The sequence below is a fragment of the Loxodonta africana genome, chromosome 8, assembly GCF_030014295.1.
Source record: "Loxodonta africana isolate mLoxAfr1 chromosome 8, mLoxAfr1.hap2, whole genome shotgun sequence".
Taxonomy (NCBI): domain Eukaryota; kingdom Metazoa; phylum Chordata; class Mammalia; order Proboscidea; family Elephantidae; genus Loxodonta; species Loxodonta africana.
This window is the reverse complement of record NC_087349.1, coordinates 17258062-17281809: the sequence shown is the minus strand read 5'-3', so window position 1 is coordinate 17281809 and position 23748 is coordinate 17258062. Positions and strand designations below refer to the sequence as shown.

Sequence of the window (23748 nt, the reverse complement as noted above, 5' to 3'; positions counted from 1 at the left end):
GAGGTGGGACAGCACCGTAAAGCCCTGCCTGAGAGTCTCAGCCCCGTAGAGCAAGGCCAGTGGGTCACAGAGCCTCCACGACAGGCCTTGCCCACCTCTGTACTCAGAAACAGTCCACAGAAGCCCCTCGTAAGTGAGGGCTAGAGTCCAGACCCCTCCCCACCCCTCAGTGTTGGTCTTTAGTCTTCTTCCTCCTCCCTTCTGTGAGTTGTTTCGTAATCTCCATGGCTGGTTTGATGCAAATCCCCACAGCTGTTCCGCAAAGCATCTTCTACGTCCACCTCTTTCCTTGAAGTGTTGTCGTGTCAACTGTTACTACAACTGCATTATTGTGTCAAGGAGGGCACAACCGGAGAAGACTCTGCTTTGCTAGAACTAAGGGACAATGGTCTCCTCAGGCACGCAGGGACTCTGTATCTAAAGCCACAGCTGTGCCTGCAGTCTCGGGGAACCACCCCCTCCTCTAATCAGGGAAATGAGGGTCACTGTGGATGAGCTGTGCCCTCTGGGGCATCTGACCACAGCTTCCACACTAGAAGTTTATAGATAATAAATATTTCCCTCTAACAGAAAAAAACAAACAAACAAAACAAAACCCATTTGCCATTGAGTGGATTCCAACTCTTGGCGCCCCATGTGTGTCAGCGTAGAACCACACTCCCTGGGGTTTTCAATGGCTGTGGCCTTTTCGAAGTAGATTGTCAGGACCTTCTTCTGAGGTACCTCTGGGTGGACTCAAACCTTCAACCTTTCTGTTAGCATCCCAGTGAGTTTGCCATTTGTACCACCCAGGGACCCCTCTAACAGGTGTCTGCAATTTATAAAGGTTTGGGAAATGAATGAATGAATGTGTGAGTGAGTGAATACACTTGTCTAGGTCTTTAAAATAGCTCATTCTATGTGAAAGTAGGAAATCCCATTGATGAGCTGTGTTTAAACTAAAAATCAACAAAACACAGGCATAAAAGCCCGACTCTCAACAATATTAAGATAGATTCCTCTGACTGACTAATATCAGAACTCCCAGGAGCACACACAAATGTGCGGCATTTGTTAACTTTTTTTTTTTTTTGGTGCTAAATCAACACTCTAAAAGATCGTTATTAATCTCAGTAAGTGAACACTCCAAAAAATTATCTGGATAATGGTGAGCTTTTATAATTTCCACATCCATGGGTGTTTGCTTACACATGCATTAAACATTAACATTTTGCTCTTGTGTATATCTTGAGGGCAAGAAAGCTACAATGTACCCAGCGCCTTGAGCTCTCTTGTAGAAAGACACATTGTATCTCACCTACAATTACAAACAGGGCGCTCATCATGTTATTGTTGGTTGAATTGCTGTTGAATGGAGGAATGAATGAATGCGTCTGGAAGAGGGTCTCTCAGATCTGGTAGGGAGGAAATGATACAGACCATGGTTCTAGCACACAGGGATTCAGGTCAATGGCTGCTCTGGGGACTCTAGAGCTGTGTCCTCTAAATATTCTTGGCCCTGCCCACCAACTCTAGTTGGGAATCACCCTCCAGAAACCATGACTACATTCGCTCCTGGCAGGGCCCCAAGGACGCCAGTGTCTCACCCCAAGAGTAACTCTTCTGGCAGTGCCAGAACAGCCCCAGCCTCACGGAAAAGCCCAGCTGGACCATAAATTGTGCAGACAAAGATAAAGACACACATTTTCTCTCAGCTCAAAGGACTTCAGCGCGCACGTCGCCCTCCCCTCTCCCAGGCAAGCTAGCCAGCTTGGCTTTCCCTCCCCTCCACTTTTCTCTCATCTCGCACTCTATCCCTTTCTTCTCCTTCCCCATCTGCTGCGTGCACCATAAGGCTCCTATAATTCCTGGTCACCAGGGTTGCATATCATTCCAGAGCCAACACAGCAGGCTGCTTGTCGGGCTGACCTTGAGATGACCCTCTTCCTGGGTCTGAGTCTCAGTGTGGGGTTTAATCTTGTTCCCACAGACAGCTGTGAGTGGAGGGGAAGCCTTCAAGTGGCAGTCAGCAGACATGGGTCCAGATTCTTCTGGAGCTAGCTGTGTGACTTTGGGTTGGTTGTTTGACCTCTCTGAGCCTCACAAAATAATACCGACCTCATAGGATGGTTGCAAGGACTAAACAATGCATCTCTTAGCTTTCATTAAACTAAGCATTTCTAGCATGTTTTGCTGGTTACAAAACACCTTCAAACCTTGGGCTCACCTAAAGGAAGGCAGGGAGGCATTTAAACTGTTCTAGAAAACAAGACAAAACAAATTAAAAACCCAAAGTTGGAAAATATTCAGTGACTTGCCCAAGTCAGTAATGGAAGAAAAAAAAGAAAAAATGGAAGAGGCTGGCTTAAAACTCATTATCAGGTTGTACACCCACCAAACGCAAATTCCATTCCCCTCTATACAAAGAAAGTCCCACGGCTGGAATTCCTGTGGTCAGCTGACTTTCCAACCATGTTGGAAAGGCCACAGAGCAATCACAGAGCAACCTGGATTGTTGTCTCCTTTTGGTCATGAGATATCAAGCTGTTTAATTTCTCAGACTCTATGGAGGGACATCCTTCACTTACACTTTGTGCCTCAGTTTCCCTCATCTGCTCACTGCAGCAGGAGCAGGTGGGCCTTCCCTACTGGAGGTGGTTAGGATTATGGAGAGCAGTGGCTGAAAGTCTTCTGAGATGCTTAGAGATCAGTTTTGGATAAACAACACACACACAGATAAGTATAAATATAAATAGAGACGCTGGTTTATTCAACGGTGGAAGTCTCGCTTCCGCAGGAGACCTGGGTTCAATTCCTGGCCAATGCACCTCGTGTATGGCCATCACCCATCTGTCATGGAGGCTTACACACTGGTATGATGTTGAACAGGTTTCAGCAGAGCTGCCAGACTTAGATGGACTAGGAAGAAAGGCCTAGTGATCTACTTCTGAAAATCAGCCAATGAAAACCTTATGGAGCACAATGGTTTGATCAGCAACCAATCATGCGATGGTACCGGACCAAACAGTGTTTTGTTCTGTTGTGCATGGGGTCACCATGAGTCAGGGCTGACTCAACAGCACCTAACAACAACATAACTATAAACATGTAAGTTGTTGCTGTTAGGTGCCATTGAGTCAGTTCCAACTCATAGTGACCCTATATAGAACAGAAGGAAACACTACCTGGTCCTGTGCCATTCTCACAATAGTTGTGAAGCTTGAGCCCACTGTTGCAGCCTCTGTGTCAGCCCATTTCATCGAAGGTCTTCCTCTTTTTCACTGACCCTCTACTTTACCAAGCACAATGTCCTTCTCCAGGGCCCAGTTCCTCCTAATAAGAGGTCCAAAGTATTTGAGACGAAGTCTCACCATCCTCGCTTTTAAGGAGCGCTCTGGCTGCACTAAATATACTGTACTAGATAAATATAAATATATATGTAATTAGAAATTTGGACACGTCTAAACTCCAGAGGAGGTGACCTTGCAGAGGTCCGGGCAGATGCTATTGACAAACTGTCTATTCAGAGTGAATGGACAAGTGAGGTACTTTGGATGGTGGTGCCAATCAGCAGAGATTTGATCAGTAGTAAGATGATGACATTATATGATGGATCAGAGAGAGAAAGAAAACTGCATTCCTTTGCTAAGCTTGGGAAAGATGATAAAATATAAATAACACAGACATTACCTTGATTCCATTTTTTCTTATTTCTCTGATTGCCATTTGGGGTAATTAGCCAATGCAACAGGCCAAATAGAAAACCTTCTGCACTTTTTGGCAGGCCTCCCTGCCCCTCATCCAGTGGAATGACTGGGATTAGATAGCGTCAAAGCACTCACACATGAACCCTCTCCCCACCGAAAGAAGAAACCTGGGGAAGTCAGGCCTTTCTTTTCCAGCCCCTCTAGAGAGGTTACTGGAAAGAGCTCAAGGGCCTATGTGGGGCAGGAGCTGGGTTGCATCTCCATGACAACCACCCAGCCCAAGGCCAGTTTCATCACCTGGAAACTGAGCAAGACACCAGAGGAGCAGGTGTCTGCTGGAAAGTTTGGGTTCTCTGAGCCTGAGCATCTTTGTATGCAGGTGTCTGTGTGTCTAAGGCGGGAGGGGAGAAGGGAAACAAAAAATGGGGTGGGAATTAAGAAACTGACACAATGCAGGCTCTGTGAAGAGGTATTTCTAGAGATGAGTTTTTGCTGCCCAAAGAAGAAGAAAGTCCAAGATGGCCAAAGAAGAAGTAAGGTCATCCACAGAGGACAGGCAGTCTGAGAGGATAGAGCGGAGTCAGTCACCAGTAGGACGGGTGGGTAGGTGGTCCTAGAAGAGCCGCACACCCCTCCAGGTTCCAGGAGAGCAAGTAGCCAACCTGGACAGGGTCAAATGTTTTCCTCGGGACCCTAGTTATATACCTCCTCCAATATGCACTTCCATTTGCTCAGGGTGAAACAGGAGTCATTACGCAAGCGCCCAACCCCAGAAGATCTGCCAAGGACATAATGGCCACAGTTAGCTATCATTAAAAAAAAAAAAAAAAAGGACTGAACATTTGAGCTTTCTTGAAAGATACTTAAAAAATTAAATAAAAGAGTTACTTAGCTCTCTTTCTCTCCTGTCTTTCTCCCTCAACAGCACCTTTCAACCCAGGAGCTGCCAAAGAAGTTAGAAGGCAGGGCTATGTATAGAAACCCCATCACCCACTACTGAAATAAAGCCAAGCAGCGACTTCCCTACACCACTTAGGGTGAGAAGAGAGTCAACTGGGTCCAGGCAGGTGGGGAGCTGCCTGCAGGGGTTGTCACCCACTACCTGGTGTGGATAGCGGGACTCACAGGAGAGGTGCCCAGGTGGGCACTGCCAGGGATTGTGGCATTTTTGTGACGGAAGGAACTGTCTCAGGGAAGCTCATACTTGCTCCTGGATACCGGTTATCCTATTTGGAAAGGCCTTCAGGGAAAGGAAATTTGATAAATTCCCATTCCAGTGTTTCATGACCCTGACAGAGAAGGAGCTCTTCCTAATAACTAAGCTCCATGCTGTGTCCCACAGTTTAAATGCATTTTTCCTTCTGAGCTCCTTAGTGAGATGGGGAACAGCTGGTCACCACCCTCCATATAATTGCCCTGTTTATATTGAAGATGGCTATTATGTCACTCCCCAGCCCTCGCTGCTCCCTGTTAAAAAACTCCAATTTCTTTACCTTGGCATCAAACATCTTCTCCTTTGCCCCAACTCAATCCATCATCACCTTCCTTTTTTTCTTTTCTTTTCTAGTATATTCTTTCTTCCAACCTTGTTAAAAAATTGATATTTTTGTCATTGTTAGGTGCCATGGAGTCGGTTCCAACTCAGTGACCCCATGTACAACAGACGAAACACTGCCCAGTCCTGCGCCATCCTCACAATCATTATCATGCTTGAGCCCATTGTTGCAGCCACCGTGTCACTCCATCTCGTTGAGGGTCTTCCTCTTTTTTGTTCATCCTGTACTTTACCAAGCATGATGTCCTTCTCCAGGGACCGATCTCTCCTTACAACATGTCCAAAGTATATAAGACGTAGTCTTGCCACCCTTGCTTCTAAGGAGCATTCTGGTTGCACATCTTTCAAGACAGACTTGCTTGTTCTTTTGGCAGGCCATGGTATATTCAATATTCTTTGCCAAAACCACAATTCAAAGGCATCTGTTCTTCTTCAATCTTCATTATTCATCATCCAGCTTTCCCACGCATATGAGGCGATTGATAACACCATGGCTTGGGACAGGCATACCTTAGTCTTCAAGGTGACATCTTTGCTCTTCAACACTCTGAAGAGGTCCTTTGCAGCAGATTTACCCAATGCAATGCATCTTTTGCTTTCTTGACTGCTGCTTCCATGCCTGTTGATTATGGATCCAAGTAAAATGAAATCCTTGACAACTTCAATCTTTTCTCCATTTATCATGATGTTGCTCATTGGTCCAGTTGTGGGGATTTTTGTTTTCTTTATCTTGGGGTGTAATCCATACTGAAGGCTGTGGTCTTTGATCTTCATCAGTAAGTGCTTTAAGCCCTCTTCACTTTCAGCAAGCAAGGTTGTGTCATCTGCATAGCACAGGTTGTTAATGAGTCTTCCTCCAAATCTGATGCCGCATTCTTCTTCATGTAGTCCAGCTTCTCGGATTATTTCCTCACCATACAGGTTGAATACATATGGTGAAAGGATACAACCCTGACATACACCTTTCCTAACTTTAAAACATGTAGTATCCCCTTGTTCTGTTCGAACGACTACCTCCTGATCTATGTACAGGTTCCTTATGAGCACAATTAAGTGTTCTGGAATTCCCATTCTTCATGATGTTATCCATAATTTGTTATGATCCACACAGTCCAGTGTCTTTGCATAGTCAATAAAACAGAGGTAAAGATCTTTCTGGTATTCTCTGCTTTCAGCCAGGATCCATCTGACATCAATAATGATATCCTGAATCCTCTTCTGAATCCAGCTTGAATTTATGGTAGTTCCATGTCAATATTCTGCTGCAGCCACTTCTGAATGATCTTCAGCAAAATTTTACTTAAGTGTAATATTAATGATTTTGTTCTATAATTTTCACATTTGGTTGGATCACCTTTCTTGGGAACAGGCATAAATATGGATATCTGCCAGTTGGTTGGCCAGGTAGCTGTCTTCCAAATTTCTCAACACAGATGAATGATCACTTCCGGCGCTGTAAGCCTTTGTTGAAACATCTCAGTTGGTATTCCATCAATTCCTGGAGCCTTGTTTTTTGCCAACACCTTCAGTGCAGCTTGGACGACTTCTTTCAGTACCATCAATTCCTCATCATATGCTACCTACTGAAATGGCTGAACAAAATTGATGGAGATATATAAATGTCATCCCAATTGTACCATCATGAAGATGGAGGTGCAGGCACCAGGACTGGGTGCAGGGAAGAAAACCAACATGTACTGTGCATCTGCCTTGGTAAGCTGGATGTTTTCCATTTGTCCTCTCAGTTTGCCTCATTTGTACCTTACATTCACAGATCTGGAACTGAGTTACCTGTCCATGATCATCTGGTTAATAATGAGAGGTCTGGCTGAGATTTCAATTGAAGTCTCACTGTTTTTTGACTCATAGGCCGGTTATAGACCAAGAAGTATACTAAATCCAGTCAGGGAAATGCAAATCAAAACCACAGTGAGATACTACTATACCATACCCACCCAGGGTGGCCATAATGAAAAAATGGATGATAGCAAGTTTTGGCGGGAATGTGGAGAAACTGGAACTCATCCATTGCTCATGGGAAGGTGAAACGTACAAACACTTTGAACAGCATTCTAGCAGTTTCTCCAATGGTTAAACATAGATTTACCATATGACCCAGCAATTTTACTCCTAAGTATACACCCAAAAGAAATAAAAACATATGTTCACACAAAAACTTGTATACATTATTCCTAGTAGCCAAAAAGTGAAAACAGCCCTGACAGCTTTACTGGAGAAGTCTACCAAACTTTCAGGGAAGAGTTAACACCACTACTAGGATGGAATACTCCCAAACTTATTTTATGAAGCCAGCATTTGATACCAAAAACAGGTAAAGACACCACAAAAAAGAAAATTACAGACCGATATCCCTCATGAACACAGACACAAAAATCCTCAACAAAATTCTAGCTAATAGAATTCAATAACATATCAAAAAAAATAATTCAGCATGAGCAAGTGGGATTCATACCAGGTATGCAGGGATAGTTTCACATCAGAAAAACAATTAATGTAATCCATCACAGAAATAAAACAAAAGACAAGAATCACATGAATTTATCAAATGATGTAGAAAGGGCATTTGACAAAGTCCAACACCCATTCATGATAAAAACTCTCAGAAAAATAGGAGTAGAAGGGTATTTTTACAAACCCAACAGCCAACATCATCCTAAATGGACAGACTCTGAAAGCATTTCCCGTTGAAAATGGGAACTACACAAGGATGCCCTTTATCACCACTCTTATTCAAGATTGTGCTGGAGGTCTTAGCCAGAGCATTTAGGCTATAAAAGGAAATAAAGGGCATCCAAATTGGTAAGGAAGAAGTAAAATTATCCCTATTTGCAGATGATATGATCTTATACACAGAAAAACCCAAAGAATCCACAAGAAAACTACCGGAACTAATAGAAGATTTCAGCAAAGTATCAGGATACAAGATAAACATACCAATATCTGTTGGATTCCTCTACACCAACAGAAAGAACTTCGAAGACGAAATAGACAAATCAATACCGTTTACAATAGCCCCCAAGAAGATCAAATACTTAGGAATAAATCTAACCAGAGACATAAAAGATCTATACAAAGAAAACAACAAGACACTACTGCAAGAAACCAAAAGATACCTACATAAGTGGAAGAACATACCTTGCTCACAGATAGGAAGACTCAGCATTGCGAAAATGTCAATTCTACCCAAAGCAATCTACACATATAATGCAAACCTGATCCAAATTCCAATGACATTTTTTAATGAGACGGAGAAGCAAATCACAAACTTCATTTGGAAATGAAGTTTGTGATTTGCTGGATACGTAAAGCATTACTGAAGAAGAAGAACAAAGTGGGAGGCCTCACACTGTCTGATTTTAGAAACTATTATACTGCCATGGTAATCAAAACAGCCTGGTACTGGGACAACAATAGTTACATAGACCAATGGAACAGAATTAAGAATCCAGAAGTCAATTCATCCACCTGTGAGCAGTGATATTTGACAAAGGCCCCAAGTCTGTTAAATGGGGGAAAGACAGTCTTTTTAACAAATGGTGCTGGCATAACTGGATATCCATCTGCAAAAAAAATGAAACAAGACCCATACTTCACACCATGCACAAAAACTAACTCAAAATGGATCACAGACCTAAATATAAAATCTAAAATGATAAAGATTATGGATGAAAAACTAGGGACAACGCTAGGAGCCCTAATACATGGCATAAACAGAATACAAAACATTACTAACAATACACAAACACCAGAAGAGAAACTGGCTAACTGAAAGCTCCTAAAAATCAAACATTTATTCTCATAAAAAGGCTTCACCAAAAGAGTAAAAAGACAACCTACCAAACCCACTGCTGTCGAGTTGATTCCGACTCATAGCGACCCTATAGAACAGAGTGGGGCTGCCCTGTAGAGTTTCCAAGGAGCGCCTGGTAGACAACCTACGGTCTGGGAAAAAATTTTGGGGTGCAGCATATCTGATGAGGGTCTCATCTCTAAAATCTACAAGACACTGCAAAACCTCAACAACAGAAAGACAAGTAACCCAATTAAAAATGGGCAAATGATACAAACAGGCACTTCACCAAAGACGTTCAGGCAGCTAACAGATACATGAGGAAATGCTCACCATCATTAGCCATTAGAAAAATGCAAATCAAAACTACAATGAGATACCATCTCACCCCAACAACGCTGGCATTAATCCAAAACACAAAATAATAAGTGTTGGAGAGGTTGTGGAGAGACTAGAACACTGCTGTTGGGAATGTAAAATGGTACAACCACTTTGGAAATCGAGTTGGTGCTTCCTTAAAAAAGCTAGAATAGAACTACCATGTGATCTAGCAATCCTACTCCTTCGAATATATCCTAGAGAAATAAAAGCCCTCACACAAATAGATACACGCACACCCATGTTCAACGCAGCACTGCCCACAATAGCCAAAAGATGGAAACAACCTAGGCGCCCATCAACGGATGAAAAAATTATGGTATATTCACACAATGGAAGACTACACAATGATAGAGAACAATGATGAATTTGTGAAACATCTCATAACATGGGTGAATCTGGAAGGAACTTGGCTGAGTGAAATTAGTCAGTTGCAAATACAAATATTGTATGAGACCACTATTATAAGAACTCAAGAAAAAGTTTAAACACAGAAGAAAATATTCTTTGATGGTCATGAGGATAGGGAGGGAGGGAGAGGGTATTCACTAATTAGATAAAAGCAGACAAGAATTATCCTAGGTGAAGGGATGGACAACATACAATACAGGGGAAGTCAACACAACTGGACTAAACCAAAAGCTAAGAAGTTTCCTGAATACAACCAAACACTTCGATGGATAGAGTAGCAGGACAAGGATCGGGGACCATGGTTTCAAAGACATCTAGGTCAACTGGCATAAGAAAATTTTCTGCAACCCACTTTGGTGAGTGGCGTCTGGGGTCTTAAAAGCTAGTGAGCGGCCATCTGAGGTGCATCAGTTGGTCCCAACCTACCTGGAGCAAAGAAGAATGAAGAACACCAAAAACACAAGGAAAACACTAGCCCAAGAAAAAAAAAGGGCCACAAAAACCAGAGACTCCATCAGTCTGAGACCAGAAGAACTAGATGGTGCCTGACTACCACCAGTGACCATCCTGACAGGGAACACAACAGAGAGTCACTGACTGAGCAGGAGAAAAGTGGGTGCAGAACTCAAATTATAGTTCAAGGACCAGAATTAATGGTCTGACTGAGACTGGAGGAGCCCCAGAAGACATGGCCCCGGACTCTCTGTTAGCCCAGAACTGAAACAATTCCCAAAGCCAACACCTCAGACAAAGATTAAACTGGACTACAAGACATAAAATGATACTCGTGAAGAGTGTGCTTCTTAGGTCAAGTAGATACATAAGACTAAATGGGCAGCTCCTGTCCGGAGGTGAGATGAGAAGGCAGAAAGGGACAAGAACTGGTTGAATGGATACTGGAAATCCAGGGTGGAAAGGAGGAGTGTGCTGACATATTATACAGATAGCAACTAGGGCCACATAACAATCTGTGTATAAATTTTTGTATGAGAAGCTAACTTGAGTTGTAAACTTTGTAAAGAACAATTAAAAAAAAAAAAAAGTAAAAACAACCCCCAAATCCACCAACTGACTAATGGATAAATAAAATGTGGTATATTCATACAGTAGAATATTATTTGGCAATAAAAAGAAACAAAATTCTGATCCATGCTATAACGTGGATAAGCCCTGAAAACATTCTAAGTGAAAGAAGCTGGTCACAAAAGACCATATGATTCCATTTATATGAAATGCCCAAACCAGGCAAATAGATAGATATGGAAAGTGGATTGGTTGCCCAGGGGTTGGGGGAGGTGATGGCTACGGGATTCGGGTTTGCTTTTTGGAGCAATGAAAATGTTCTCAGATTGATAGTGGTGATGGTTTTGCAACTGTGAATACGCCAAAAACCCACTGAACTGTATGCTATAAATGGGTGAATTATAGGGTATGAATTCTATCTCATTAAACTTGCTTAAAAAAAAAAAAAAGGAGTACACTAAATCCCCAAACTCTGCTTTTTAAATTTATGGGAATCCTTTGCCCTCACAAGAGCTGGACAAAGGTCCCTTCACACAGGCCCTTGAATCAATTTCCAGGCTACATTCCTGAGACTTGCCCCACTCCTAGTGAGTCTCCAGGAGTCACCTCATTTTATCTTCAGCACACTTCTGGTGAAGGTGCATCACACCTCTGGGGCTATGTGTGTCTTCATGGCTCACCTTAGTTTATCCTTGAATCAATTTGAGACTGTGTTCCTAAGACTTGTCCGTTGTCCTCGCTAGTGATGGATGTGCGAGAATGGCCATTGACCTTCCCTCTGTCATGGAGGAAAACCCAAGGCCCAGGAAGAAGAGAGTGATGAGGCCCCCTCTCACCCAGAGCCCCACACACCCATCTGCCCGTTTCCAATGGAAGGTAGCAAAAGCAAAGAGGGAACCCCTTGTGCAGACATAGAGCGTCCAGTGTAGGGCCGAGCTAAGGGCCTGGAGTCCACGCCCCGGCAAAGGCACGTTCCCTCACGTAGCAGGAACCCAGAGCCTCCACCGGGAGTGCCCACTCTCCCTCGGCAGCCTCACTCCATGCCTCTCCACAGTGCTCCTGAGAAAGAGAGCGTGGAGAAGAGAAAGGAGGGAAGAAAAGAGCATGCAGAGACCAGTTGGAAAATAAAAGGGGGCCAATTCCCTCTTATTAAGCCTGTTATTAGGCTGCGAATCAAATTAAACCACAGGGCTTTCCACTTACAGAGTGCTATTTTAAGGCTTATTAGACTATATTACGATTGGCATACATTTCCACTGACATAATATAGGCCTTTAATTGGATTTAAGGGCGAGGAGGCTGCATTCAGCTGGAAGAGGCCCCCGCAAGGAGAGACTTGGTATTCTCCTCACAGCCCTCCCACTTCCCCTGCTGGCGGCCATCCGAGTGGCCGAGAGAGCGGGCCTGTAACCCATTCAGACCCAAAACACAGCTGCTTCCCTCCTCCTCCTCCTCCTCCTCCTCCTCCTCCTTTGATGAGTTGCCCACAGCCCAGAGCAGGCCCCTCACGCATCCCTGAATGCCCATCGCCAGGGGAGACGCGGTGTGTCTCTGCCCACCGAGGCTGGGCAGTGCTGTGAGGAGAGCGACAGAAGAGGCCACCTTCACCATTCCAGGCCCAGCCGTGGGCACACAGGCTGACCGACAGCGGGGGGTATGGGGTGTTTCAATGGCGGTGAGGAAGAGGGGACTCGGAGCTGGACCTTTGGTTCTCCTCCCACACTGGAGGACTTCCGGAAATCACTCCCCCGGCCTACCCTCACAGACAGGTGGTAGAGTTTGATCAGGGAAGAGGCAGGGTAGGCAGTCCTCACACTGAATGAGGTGACACAATGGGTCAGAGGTAGAACTCTTGCCTTCCATGCAGGAGACCCGGGTTCGATTCCCAGCCAATGTACCTCATGTGCAGCCACCACCCGTCTGTCAGTGGATGTTTGTATGTTGCTATCGTGCTAAACAGGCTTCAGGGAAGCTTCCAGACTAAGGCGGACTAGGAGGAAAGGCCTGGTGACCTATTCCTGAAAATCAGCCAGTGAAAACCCTATAGGTCACAATGGTCCAAACTGCAGCTGATCATGGGGATGGCGCAGGACTGGGAAGTGTTTTCTTCCACTGTGCGTGGGGTCGCCAATCTGATGGCAGCTAACAGCAACAGGTAGCAGGTACCAAACACTCAGAACAGAGCTCCAGACCTATCATCTTATTATATCCTCAGCACCCCTCCAGAAGGGTTGTATAGGAGGCAGTCAAGTGCAACGGTAGGTCAAGCACACGGCTTCTGGGGTCTGAGAGAACCCCATCTGGATATAGGTCACCACCCACCACCCACTGGCTATCCGATCCACCTCTCTGAGCTGCTGTTCCCTCCTTGTAAAATGAAGACAGACTTCCTTTCCACTAAGGATTGTTGAGGACTCCCCGGGTGGTATAAACAGTTAAGCACTCAACTACTGGCCAAAAGGCTGGGGGTTCACGCCCACCCGGAGATGCCTCTGAAGACAGGCCTGGCGGTCTGCTTCCGAAAGATCAAGCCTTGAAAACCCTACGGAGCAGTTCTACTCTGCAGGCGTGGCATCGCCGTGAGTCAGAATCAACTCGAAGGCAGCCAACAACAACAAGGACTGTTTTCAGAATTAACTGAGGTAACGTGGCAAGTATGTGGCTTTAACATTGGTGCCTTCGCCCCTTCGTATGCATTAAATATTTCAAATATATCTGCTAAAAGGCATCAGAACAGGAAAAGACCTCACCAGCCAAGCACATTACAAAGCAATGTTGGAAAGAGAAGTATCTTGGTCCAGGGACAAGTATGTATGAAATACCACTTCCCAAAATATTGCTCAAACATGAAAAAAAAATCCGTGATTCCTTAAGATGTTCCACTAATCCATGTGAACATCGTCCACTCTCACTTGCCAAGATGCTTCTTGGCTTTGCTTTGATGTCTTCAATTTCCACACTTGTTTTTGGCTCTCCCGCCACAGACATGTGCTTGTTTGTTTTTACTACACTTTTATGACGTTTCTGCTATAGCAGTAAGTTTTGCATTATTAGTTTTACCAAAAAACAGAATGTCTGGTTGGCTGGCAGAGATTTACTGGCCTGGCTTTTATGGCTCCATTCCAGGACACTTTCGGTGATTACTTTCTAAGTTGTCCATAGATCCATTCTTAAAGCTGCGCTTATGGCTTTGTTAAATCATATTTGAGGGCTAATGGTTGTGATACAAACTGAGCATCTGTGTCACGCCAACTGCTATTATCTTATCATTATTACTTAGTCACACGTCTGTGTACTTGATTTCATGCAGTGGATGTATGAGAGAAAAGTTGCATGTAAATCTCATACCGACAAACTGAATCCCTTTTTACAGTCACTAAGAAAGTTTTTCCCTCTAATACTCATTGTCACACCCTAAAATGTGTTTGGCGAGTTCAGTTGATTTTGGATATTGGATTTCCTGAAACTGGAGGAAATCTCATTACAAACAAAGGAGAGCCGAGACAAGCATGATCTCATTCCGGCAACACATAGCTTCCTCAGCTGCTTTTCTTCCGCCAGTGAGGCTCTGAGTGACCCAGCTCTGCCTTTTAGAGGCAGGGCGAGCGTGTACCCCCATTTATCAGGGAGAGACACTGAGGCATTGAGGCAGCTGTCCTGTGCTCTGCAAGGAGGGTCTCTGAGGGCAACGTGAGCAGGTCTCTTGTGCTTCCTGAGGGCTCTGCAGCCCCGTGAAGTCCGCGTTCCTCTCAGTCAGATCTGTTTCCTTCCTGGAGCCTGGCCCCAGAGCGGTTTTCTCTTCCCCACCCCTGACACATGTCCTCCTTGCTCACTGACCCCCAGAGGGTTCCACATCAGTAGGAGTGGGGACCTCCTGGAATGTTCCCCCAAGGAAACATCAAAGGAGCAACCGTCCTGTTGGCCTGGGAATGGGATTAATGACATCTGAATGGTTACAGACAGGCTTGTACAAGCCTGTGAGCCTGGGGCACCTGCAGTATGCTTGCGTTTGTGCATATATGAGTATGTGAGTGTGTGTGAGTATGTGTTTGTATGTGTGAGTGTGTATATAAGTATGTGAGTGTGTATGCCTGCGTGTATGTATGTATGTGTGTGTGTGAGTATGTGTGTGTATGTAAATATGTGGGTATGTATGCACATGAATACCTGTGTGAACACGTGAGTGTGTATATAAGTATGTGAGTGTGTATGCCTGTGGGTATGTATGTGTGCATATGTTAATACATGAGTATGTAGGTGTATGAATGTGTGTGAACATGTGAGTGTGTATGTGTGTATGCATGTGTGTGTAAGTATGTGTGTGCACGTGTGTGTGTATGTGTGTATGGTGCATGTGGGCACACTAAGGGGTTTGAACCAGGAATGAGCTCCAATCCCCACACATTTGTTGTACCACTGTGCCTCATGGTACTCACTGGGGTCTACAATCCTTTTCCGGCTGGGTTATCTGGGGAAGAAGTGCTTCAGGCCCACATCTCTACTGTGATTCCACGATGGCTCTTCTTTCCCCATCACGGAGATGAATATTCCAATGGCAGAGTGTGGACGGCTGGCGTCTCAGCAGAGATAAGGCTGTCATGCTGCATCCCCCTCCTCCTCATGGCCGGGTGCCCCCCTCCCCAGGCAGCCTCCGGCAGCAGGGGCCGGCTGGGGAAGGCTGTCGATGCGCACGTGGGGATGTCCTCACGGAGCCCTGGTCTGCAGATGGCTCTCATCAATCTGGGCAAGGGATGTTCTTGGAGAGGGGTTCTCTTTCTTCAAAAGGAAGATGTTCTAGCCCCTCCCCTGCTTAGCAACCCAGCACGTACAGATGCGGCAAAGGCACAGAATCAGAGAAGTGGCTGGAAATCCCACAAACACCCCCTGGGAGCAGCTTGCTGACAGCTCAGGGAAACACGGAAACGGGCCTGCGCCCCTTTTCAGCACCCTTCGGATCTGGGCTGAGCCAGTCTCCGAGTGGCTCTGAAACATGATTAATCAAAGATGGGGCAAGTACACACCTCTCTCTGCTGGGTTATTTTGGGAGTAGTCTAGGGCCCAAGCATTCCTTCTTTGGAGAAGCCCTCCATTACGTGAGGTTTTGGTGGCACGCAGGACCCGTGCCCCCACTTCGGAGGCTGGAAGAGCCGATGTTCCCTCTTTTGTCCCTGAGAGGGAGGGCCCTGGGTTGGCCAGTGGAGCCTGGCTCCCAAGACTGAATCTCCAGCAGGTGAAGCGCATGGAAGGGTGGTGAGAAATGGTTCAGGATGGCGGAGGTGAGCCCCAGCCGAGGCAGAGCATCCTGTAGACTGTTCCTGCTGAAGATACTGCCCCACTTCAGCTGCCAGAGCGCCCTGACTCTGAAACTTTGTCCGGGCCTGCTCCTCCAGCTATCCATCACCGGGGGGTGGGGGGGGGTGGGGCGGGGGGTGGTCTCCTGCCAGTAAAATCTCTTTTGGATTAAGATAACCTGAGTCAGTGACTGTTCGTTGCAATGGAAGCATCCTAACTGATAAATCCCCAAGACAGCCAACATCAGATTTTATTAGCCGCAGGGACGAGCCCCACAGGCTGTGAGCAGGAACAGCATCTGTGCGATCCCCACTTCCATATGATACGACATCCATGAGTGGGACCAGCACGTGCTCGGCAGACTCTTTCAACCATTCGGTTAACATTTCTTGAACACTGACTTTGCTTCTGGGACTCTCCTAGGTACAAGGGATACAGTAAAGAATAACAGAAGGTCCTGGGGGGCCTGATGGCACAACAGTTAAGCGCTCAGCTGCTAATCTAAAGGTTGGTGGTTCTAAACCACCCAATAGCTCTGTGGGAGAAAGACTTGGAGATCTGCTTCCATAAAGATTACCCAAAACCAAAACCAAACCCAGTGCCGTTGAGTTGATTCCGACTCATAGCGACCCTATAGGACAGAGTAGAACTGCCCCATAGAGTTTCCAAGGAGCGCCTGGCGGATTGAACTGCCGACCCTTTGGTTAGCAGCCGTAGCACTTAACCACTACACCACCAGGGTTTCCTTCCATAAAGATTATAGCCAAGAAAACTCTATGAGGGCAGTTCTACCCTGTAACCATGTGGGGTCGCTATGAGTCAGAATTGACTCGATGATAACCCCACAACAATAACAACATGGCAAGTGTTGGTAGGTGCTGTGAAGACAAATAGGCAAATAGGTGGGACGGGGCAGCTTTACATGGTGTGCTTAAGGAAGGCTTCTCTGTTGGGACTTTAGGACTGAGGGCACTAGCTATGTGTACACATGGAAGAAGAGAAGTCCAGGAAGAGGGAGCAAAGATGCAGAGACTCAGGAGAGAAGCCTGATGGGTAAGTTGAAGAGACAGCAAAGGAGCCAGTATGGTGGGGAGAGCACTGAGCAAGGAGGGGCAGGGAGGTGAGTCTGGGGCAAGAGTGGCAGGCAGAGGGGGAAGGGCCTCGAGGACCCTGTAGAACCCTGTTTTGTTGTTTTTTATTTTTTCCAATGTTGTGCAACCATCATCACCATTTATTTGCAAAACTCTGTCATCACCCAAAAAAGAAACTCTGTACCCATTAAGCAATAACTCCCCATTCTCCCCTCCCCTTGTTCACTGGTAATTTCTAATCTACTTTCCATTTCTATACATTTGCCTATTGTAGATACCTCATGTAAGTGAGATCATACAATATTTGTCGTTCTCTGACTTAATTTATTCAACATAGGGTTTTCAAGGTTTATCCATGTGGCAGCATGTATCAGGACTTCATTTTTCTTTATGGCTGAGTAATATTCCGTTGTATGGATGTACCACATTCCATTTATCCATTCATCTGTTGATGGGACAGTGGGTTGTCCCCACCCTTTGGCTATTGTGACTAGTGCTGCAGTGGACACTGGTGACCAAGTAAGTATCTGTTTGAGTCCCCGATGTCAAGTCTTCTAAGTGCATATGAAGCAGAACTCTCGTTTTGACATGAGTGAGATGGGAAACCACTGGAGGTATCTGAGCAGAGGAGGAACATGGTCAGACTGATGCCCTAAAAGGGTTCCTCTGGTTGCTGTATTAAGAATAGATTTTTGGGGAGGGGAGGCAAGGATGGAAGCAAAGAAACAAGTTAGGAGGCTACTGTAATAGTCCAGGCAAGCGATGACTTGGCTTGGGCAAAACTAACAGAGTCGAGATAGTGAGAAGTGGTCAGAGCCTGCATGTATTTTGAAGAAAGATCCAACAAGTTTTTATAACAAATTAAATGTGGAGTGTTAGGCAAAGAGAGGCATCAAGGATAACTCCAAATTTTTGGCCTGAGCAACAACAAAAATGAATCACTATTAAATGAGTTGGAGAAGACTGGGATGGGAGCGAGGGCAGGATTTCACAGAGAAATCAAGGGTTGAATGTTAGCCAAGTTAAGTCTGAGATGCCTATTAGACTTCCCAGTGGAGATATTGAGCAGGCAGGTGGGTACAGGAGCCTGGAGTTCAAGGGAGAAAAGTGATTTTGATAACTGTCAATGTATAGATGGTATTTAGAGACAAGGAACTAAATGAGATCCCCAGGGAGTGAGTTAGAGAAGAGTCCAAGAGTAGAGCCCTGGAATTCTAGTAATGGGGTCTAGGAAGGAACAAGCAGTGAGGTAAAGGGGCAGAGAAGGGGGAGAGGGAGGTGGAGGGAGACGGAAGAGAGAAGCAGGAAGGGGAGAGAGAGACCAAGAAGGAAAAAACATTTCAAGAAGGAGGGCACAATCATTAAATGCTAATGATTAAATGCTTCTAATTGGTAGAATGAGACAGTGGTGCTTCAGTGGCAGATTTCTTGCCTTCCATACAGGATACCCAGGTTAGATTCCCAGCCAGTGTACCTCATGTGCAGTCACCATCCAGACTAAGACAACCTAAAAAGGAAGGCCTGGTGATCTACTTCCAAAAATCAGCCAATGAAAACCCTATGGATCACAATGGTCTGAGTCCCAACCGATCATGGGAAAGCCACAGGACTGGGTAGCATTTCACTCCACTGTAAGGCACGGGGTCACCATTGAGTTGGGGGCTGACTCAGCAGCAGTTGACAACAACTGGTAGAGTAGGATAAGAACCAAGAATTGACCACAAGCCAGCAGCAGACAACCGATACAGGGTTTGAGGGAAGAAGGGAAGGGAGGTTCGGGGATAGGAAAGGTCGGGGGAGAGATTGGATGCTCCTTTTTAACATGCATAAATGAATTTGGGGAACTGATTTAGAATGGGAAAACATTCTACTAACAGTGGGTGAAAACATTTCAAGCCAGATCTTTACAGAAGCTCAGCTTTCAGATGGATGAGAAACCAGGGTTCCATTTCTTTCCGACTCTGCCTCCCAGTGGGTTTGTTTCTGACCCTAGGGCTCAGTGCGGAAGCTGGAAGCTCAGCCGTGGTTGTTTGTGTAAATGGCAAAGTTGGGTTTATAGCAATTTAATCAGCAGCATTAATAATGTCACCTAAGCTTAATGATACCAATTATAACCACAGTAAACACTCCTGAGAAGCTATAAACACTGATATTAAAGATGAACTCCCTGCGTTCGGTCAATGTTGTTTTTTGAAAACAAAAGTAGAAGGGTTCAGGTTTTGCATATTCCCACATTCTCACTCCTACACAGGATGAAGAAAGCACACGGGGGTGAACCTTGCAGGGGAACAGTCTGTTCTTCTCTTCGTCACCCACAGCTGTTTTGGGTGGCTCCCAAGAGCAGACCTAAGTCCACTGTACTTGGCCACCGTAACAGAAATAAGTCCAAGGGTGTGTGTCTTACAGAAGACATCAGCCAAGGAACAGGGACATGGCTGGATAATGACTCTAGTCCGGGCAATATTGGTTCCATGGCTTAACAAGGTCTGGGAAGTCCAGAAGCAAGTAAAGAGGATTTTTAAAGGTGAGACAGAGAACCTATCAAAACTCTAACCAAAACAAAAACTCAGGGCCAGGATTTAATAAGAACTGTTTGTCTCCACGCAGGGGTCCCATAGGAATGATGGTAACCACCCTTCCTTCCCCAAGGGAGGAACACATGTTTGAGGGTCAAAGACACTCCATGAGGGAGTGATGTTAGACAGTGAGGATGGTAGGGACACAGGGAAGGGACCTTGAAGACAGGACGTGAGACCACCTGTTTCCAAAGGGCTTCAATATTACATGCAACAGTAAAAGCAGCCAGCCTGAAAAAGCTACATACCTTATCTACTTCTGAAAAATCAGCATTAGAAAACCCTATGAAGCACAATTCCACTCTGACACACATGGGGTCACGTGAGCTGAAGTCAATTCAATAGCAAATGGTGGTTGGTATGAGTCCAACTATATGACATTCTGGAAAAGGCAAAACTATAAAAAAGATAAATAGATCAGTGATTGCCAAGGGTTCAAAAGTAGGGGAGGGATGAATAGGTGGAGCACAGGGCATTTTTGGTGTTGTGAAACTACCCTGCACAACACTGTAATGGTGGACTCAAAACCTTAAAAAAAAAAATTGCCATGAAATCAATGTGACGTTATTTATTTGTCAAAACCCATAGGATTGTCCAACACAAAGAATTAACTCTATTGTAAAATATGGACTTTAGTTAGTAATAATAGATCAATATTGGCTCACCAACTGTAACCTATGTACCAGGGGAATGTAAGATGTTTGTGATAGGGGAAACTGTGTAGAAGGAAAGAAATACATGGGAACTCTCTGTACTTTCTGCAAATTTTTCTGTAAACCTAAAACTGCTCTAAAAATAATGCCTATTAAAAATTACATGCTATGTCTCTATTTATGAGTGACGTGGTGTCCAATGTCCAGGCTGTTGACCAGCCAGAGGTCTCTCCCAGGCACCAGAGCCTGTGAAAGTACGCTGGTGTCAGAGACATTACCATTTATGAATAGCAGTCCTTCCCAACCTTGTTCATGGCAGCCAGAGGAAAGAACAATTTGTGTAGAACATGCTGAAATAAACTGAGGACACTTCTGGTGAACCCAAACTGCTCAGCCCAGAACCACTGTTGTGACCCACTGTTGTGGACCAAATTATGGCCTCCCAAATATGTGTTGTAAATCCTAACCCCAATACCTGTTGTTATAATCCCTTTTGGGAATGGGTTTTCTTTGTTATGTTAATGGACACTATTAGTATAGGGTATGTCTTAGGTCAATTTCTTTTGAGATATGAAAGAGATCAAACAAGCAAGTAAGCAGCAGAGATGGCGGAAGAGAGATGTCGAGCCACATAAAGATCACCCAGGAGCAGAAGCTCAAAAAAGACAAGGACCTTCCTCCAGAGTTGACAGAGAGAGAAAGCCTTCTCCTAGAGCTGGTGCCCTGAATTCAGACTTCCAGCCTCCTAAACTGTGAGAAATAAATTTCTGTTTGTTAAAGCCACCCATCTGTGGTATTGCTGTTATAGCAGCACAAGATAACTAAGACACTCACCCATGGTATACTCGGTGCACAGCTTGTAGCCCTAACTCCCCCTCTTCCTTCTCCTTCTTTTCTTCACATCCCCTTCATTGAAGGGCTGTTTTCACCGGTGGCCATGAGCGTTATGACTCAAAGAAAGCTGCTCTCATCCAAGAGCCAGCTAAATGGGAATACTCACAGGCCACTGTGTTGAACTCTCTGGGACACTGTTCACATAGTCTATGTAATGATGGCCCCCGGAGCTGTGCAATAGGTTGACCTTGAACCCATGTGCAGTTTGGAACCTAAGAAAATGCCAGTTCTTCAGCATATCGTCTCTCCACCTGGCCTGCCATGAAGATGAGCCAGTTAGAGCCTCTACCATCCATCTCAGGCATGTGAACTTCTCCCCAGAAGAATTAAGGGCTTTCTGTCTTGTCTCCCTCCTTATTCAATTCACAGAAAGCCAGCCTCCTCTTCACCTCCAACGCAAACTTTCTCTTCAGTCTAACATCCCCGATGACAGGTGACTTTTCAGGGAGAGTTTACTGCAGTGCTTGGAAATTGCATTGTGTGTTTCTATAGATTTGTGTGTACACCTGGTGGTCTTAGAACTCTGCAGGCAACTCTAATAAATAAAGAACAGTGCTGGGCTGAGCCCAAATTAAAGCCAAGGATTTTGTTAGGCCAAACTCAGAGAAAGAAATTTCAGGGATATCCAGGCCAGAAAGCATGGAGGTCAGTGGACATATAGCACACCAGTCAGACGGGAGGATAATACACAGACACAGACACATATCTTCCCCAGTTAGCACGTCTCAGTGGAGATGAAGATTTGTGAACAAGATTCAAGTTCCACTGCCACCACCAACTTGCTTTTCAGACTCCAAAACACAGTCTTTCTGTGGCTCCATCTATGTGGCATCAACCAGCTGGAAGAGAACTTTGAATTTTATATAATCACCCAGATATTTCAAAATACACAAGTCTCTTTATTTCCACTTCCAATTAAAGCCAGATGTTTGTCGTCTGTACGCAGCACCTGTGACTCAGGTTTCTCACCTGAAAAACAAACTAAAAGCAAAGCAGTTGCCTTTGAATCGATCCAGCTCATGGCGACCCAGGTGTGCAGAGTAGCACTGCCCCACAGGGTTTTCATGGCTATAACCTTTCAGAAGCAGATCACCAGGCCTTTCTTCTGACCTGCCTCTGGGTGGGTTTGAACCACCAACCTGTTGATTAGTAATCCAGTGCTTAAGCGTTTGCACCACCCAGTGACTCCATCTGAAAGCCAGGGTCGGGGAAGCAATGGACCAAAACTCTTTGGAAAGAACAGAAGTTTAAGAAGATTAACTGTGGGACTAACTAGAAACTTAGTAGGAGTAGAAACTCTATGATAGCGACAGGTCAAATAATTTGGAGGGTGTGTTGGTGGAGAAGAAATCTGAGTGAGGAAATGATTGTGTTTTATTAAATTCCCTAGAAGTAATTAACTGTATGGGATCTTCAAGGATGTCATTTTCAGAGGTTCCAACCCATTATTTAAAAAAATTCCGTAATGAAGGAGCCCTGGTGGCGCGGTGGTTAAGTGCTTGGCTGCTAACCAAAGGTTGGAGGTTCGAATCTACCCAGGGGCCCTAGGGGAAAAAGATCTGGTAAGCTGCTCCTGTAAAGATTACAGCCAAGAGTACCCTATGGGGCAATTCTAGTCTGTCACATGGGGTTGTTACAAGTCAAAAATCAACTCGACAGCACCTAAGGACAACAATAATCCCTTACTGCAAGCATTCATTCAACAGATATGAGTCGAATGCTTACTATACCATAGGAACTCTGGCAGGCGCCAGGGATAAAGGGGTGAAAATAAGCTATCTGTGGCCTCTGCCATTCTGGAGCTGAAAATCTAATGCGCAAGAAAGACACCAGACAGATAGTTACACAAATGAGTGTTTAATGACAATTGTAGCGGTCTTATTCACACAGAGGTGGCAATCCAGAAAAATACCTTATGCCCCGGGGAACAGTGACCTAATCAAGATGTAGGCTTGCTGCTTTATCTAAATGAAAGCATCATTTGAGAAGCAGTAACGGGCTTCAGTGTGGTTGCAATTGCCATTGCTATTGAGTTCTTGTTTGCCACAGAGTTCAGCCACTGAAGGGTAATTATAACGTTTAACAAATATATTCCCTTTAGGGACCTGGTGTTAAAGACACAACACCCCTTTTCTCATCCTACCAAACGAATGATACTGTGCTCAGGACCACTGCTGCCTTGCCTGGAATCATGGGCCCCTTCTCCTCTGATGCTCGCCTGTCCGCCAGACTGGCCTCCAGAACCAGGGTACCAGACGGCAGGGGACAGCAAAGTCAGGACCTTCAGGTGGGCCTGCCCCTTACCTATAAATAAGGATGAGCACACCTGCTGTCCCTCAGGCCTTCCTAATGAGCTCCGAGAAAGCTTGGAAGAACAT

General features: G+C 45.2%; 1 protein-coding gene across 16 annotated transcripts in view; it reads right to left on the bottom strand.

Moving 5' to 3' along the window:
* PLXNA4 (plexin A4) overlaps positions 1–23748 on the bottom strand; it is a 516957-nt gene that overhangs the window by 257758 nt on the left and 235451 nt on the right. Inside the window, exon 2 of one of the 16 annotated variants that reach the window (XM_064289712.1) lies at positions 20072–20205. The exons of 14 other annotated variants lie outside the window; for them this stretch is intronic. In XM_064289712.1, coding sequence (XP_064145782.1) covers positions 20072–20137 — 66 coding nt within the window. In that variant the 5' untranslated portion in view covers positions 20138–20205. Of the gene's footprint in view, positions 1–20071; positions 20206–23748 lie in introns of those variants that run through there. One more of the 16 variants, XM_064289719.1, reaches the window with a different exon arrangement.